General features: G+C 34.2%; 1 protein-coding gene across 1 annotated transcript in view; it reads right to left on the reverse strand.

Annotated features, from left to right (window-relative positions):
• Window positions 1-1,622, reverse strand: part of LOC107587708 (dynamin-1-like) — a 9,394-nt gene that overhangs the window by 5,300 nt on the left and 2,472 nt on the right. Inside the window, exons 7-9 of the mRNA XM_016275592.1 lie at window positions 1,329-1,464; window positions 1,184-1,251; window positions 824-962 (exon numbers count right to left, since the gene is read on the reverse strand). Coding sequence (XP_016131078.1) covers window positions 824-962; window positions 1,184-1,251; window positions 1,329-1,464 — 343 coding nt within the window. The remainder of the gene's footprint in view (window positions 1-823; window positions 963-1,183; window positions 1,252-1,328; window positions 1,465-1,622) is intronic.

Here is a 1,622-nt window from a genome sequence, read left to right on the forward strand (position 1 = left end):
TATAGTGTGTGTGTGTGTGTGTGTGTGTGTGTGTGTGTGTGTGTGTGTGTGTGTGTGTGTGTGTGTGTGTGTGTATGAATTAAAATAATGCCACAATTCAAACCTAGAATTCCTTTTCTGGCGTTATCTTTATTAATTTAATTTATTAAATTAATTGCTTAAAAAAATAATTAATTAAAAAAAACTTGACCTGTACATGTACTTATAAAATTCACTCTAAAGTGGCATTATATAGGGTATATATATGGAATATGGGAACATGAATTTGGGGTCAGTAAGATTATATAATGTTTTCAAAAGAAGTTGCTTATCAAGGTTGCATTTATATCAGATTGATATCAGATTCAAATCAGAAATAAAGTAAAATATTGACATTGTGATTACAATTTAAAACTATTTAATTTAACTTTAAATTTAACTTTTTTCCCCTATTTGAATAAATAAATGTAATTTATTCCTGTGAAGGTAAAGCTGAATTGTCATCATCATTACTCCTGAATTACTGTTCAGTGTCACATGATCCTTCAGAAATCATTCTAATATGCTTATTTGTAGCTCAAGAAACATTTCTTATTATTACCAATGTTGAAAATAACTGTGCCGCTGAATATTTTTGTGAAAACTCTGATTCCAAAATTCTTTGATAAATAGACAGTTCTAAAGAACAGCATTTATTAAAAATAGAAATCTTTTGTAACATTATACACATCTTTACTATCACTTCTGCTCAATTTAATGCAACATTGCAGAATAAAAGTTTTTTTTTTTAAATTGGGATGGTAGTGTATATGAAGCTGTATGCTGTACAGACATGGAGTTTTACTTTCTTGGTGCACTGCCTGACCATATTGACCAGCTCATTGATGACAAGGTCCACACATTTCTGACACGGCTCTTTGATCTTTGCAATCTGCCGTTTAACAATAGTCTCGAAGGCCATGTCTGGAGTAAACAGAACGGTCCTGATGAGTGAAAGGGATGAACAGAGCAGTCAGAGACCTAAATGATGTGCTTTACAGTTACTGATCACTTTGTCATTGCAGTTGATATTCATGGCATGGTTCTCACCGTACAGTACTTCATATCTAGCGAGCAGTTGCTCAGAATGTCACAGTAACACCAAAGCGAGTTTGATCTCAGAGCAGGAGAGCTGTTGAATGTTGACTGTGAGGCTGATGCACACCTGATACCGTGGATGTTCTTGATGGCATAACTGATCTCCTTACGCAGCTCTTTCTCATTAAACTCCATCTAGTCATCATCAATAGACAGAGAAACGCTTACTTTATATGTTTTGCTCTTAGAGAACAACAGTATGATGAAATTACCTTAACCAGCTCAAAGGGGAAGCGCTCGTGGAATATGCGATTGATCCTTGCACCTCCGGACAGCTCCACTGTATCCACCTGATCTCCTGAACCCTCAATGCACTTCTCAAAATCCACTGCAAACTGCTGCACCATCCTTCAAACCAGAGAACACTGAGTTTTATGTACAAGTCAGTGAAGTCACAGATACGTATCTTCACACATAAACACACACAAGTCCCTTATGCTCAGAAATATATATATATATATATATATATATATATATATATATATATATATATATATATATATATA

The sequence above is a fragment of the Sinocyclocheilus grahami genome, unplaced genomic scaffold (assembly GCF_001515645.1).
Source record: "Sinocyclocheilus grahami isolate Dianchi unplaced genomic scaffold, SAMN03320097.WGS_v1.1 scaffold95.1, whole genome shotgun sequence".
Classification (NCBI taxonomy): Eukaryota; Metazoa; Chordata; class Actinopteri; order Cypriniformes; family Cyprinidae; genus Sinocyclocheilus; species Sinocyclocheilus grahami.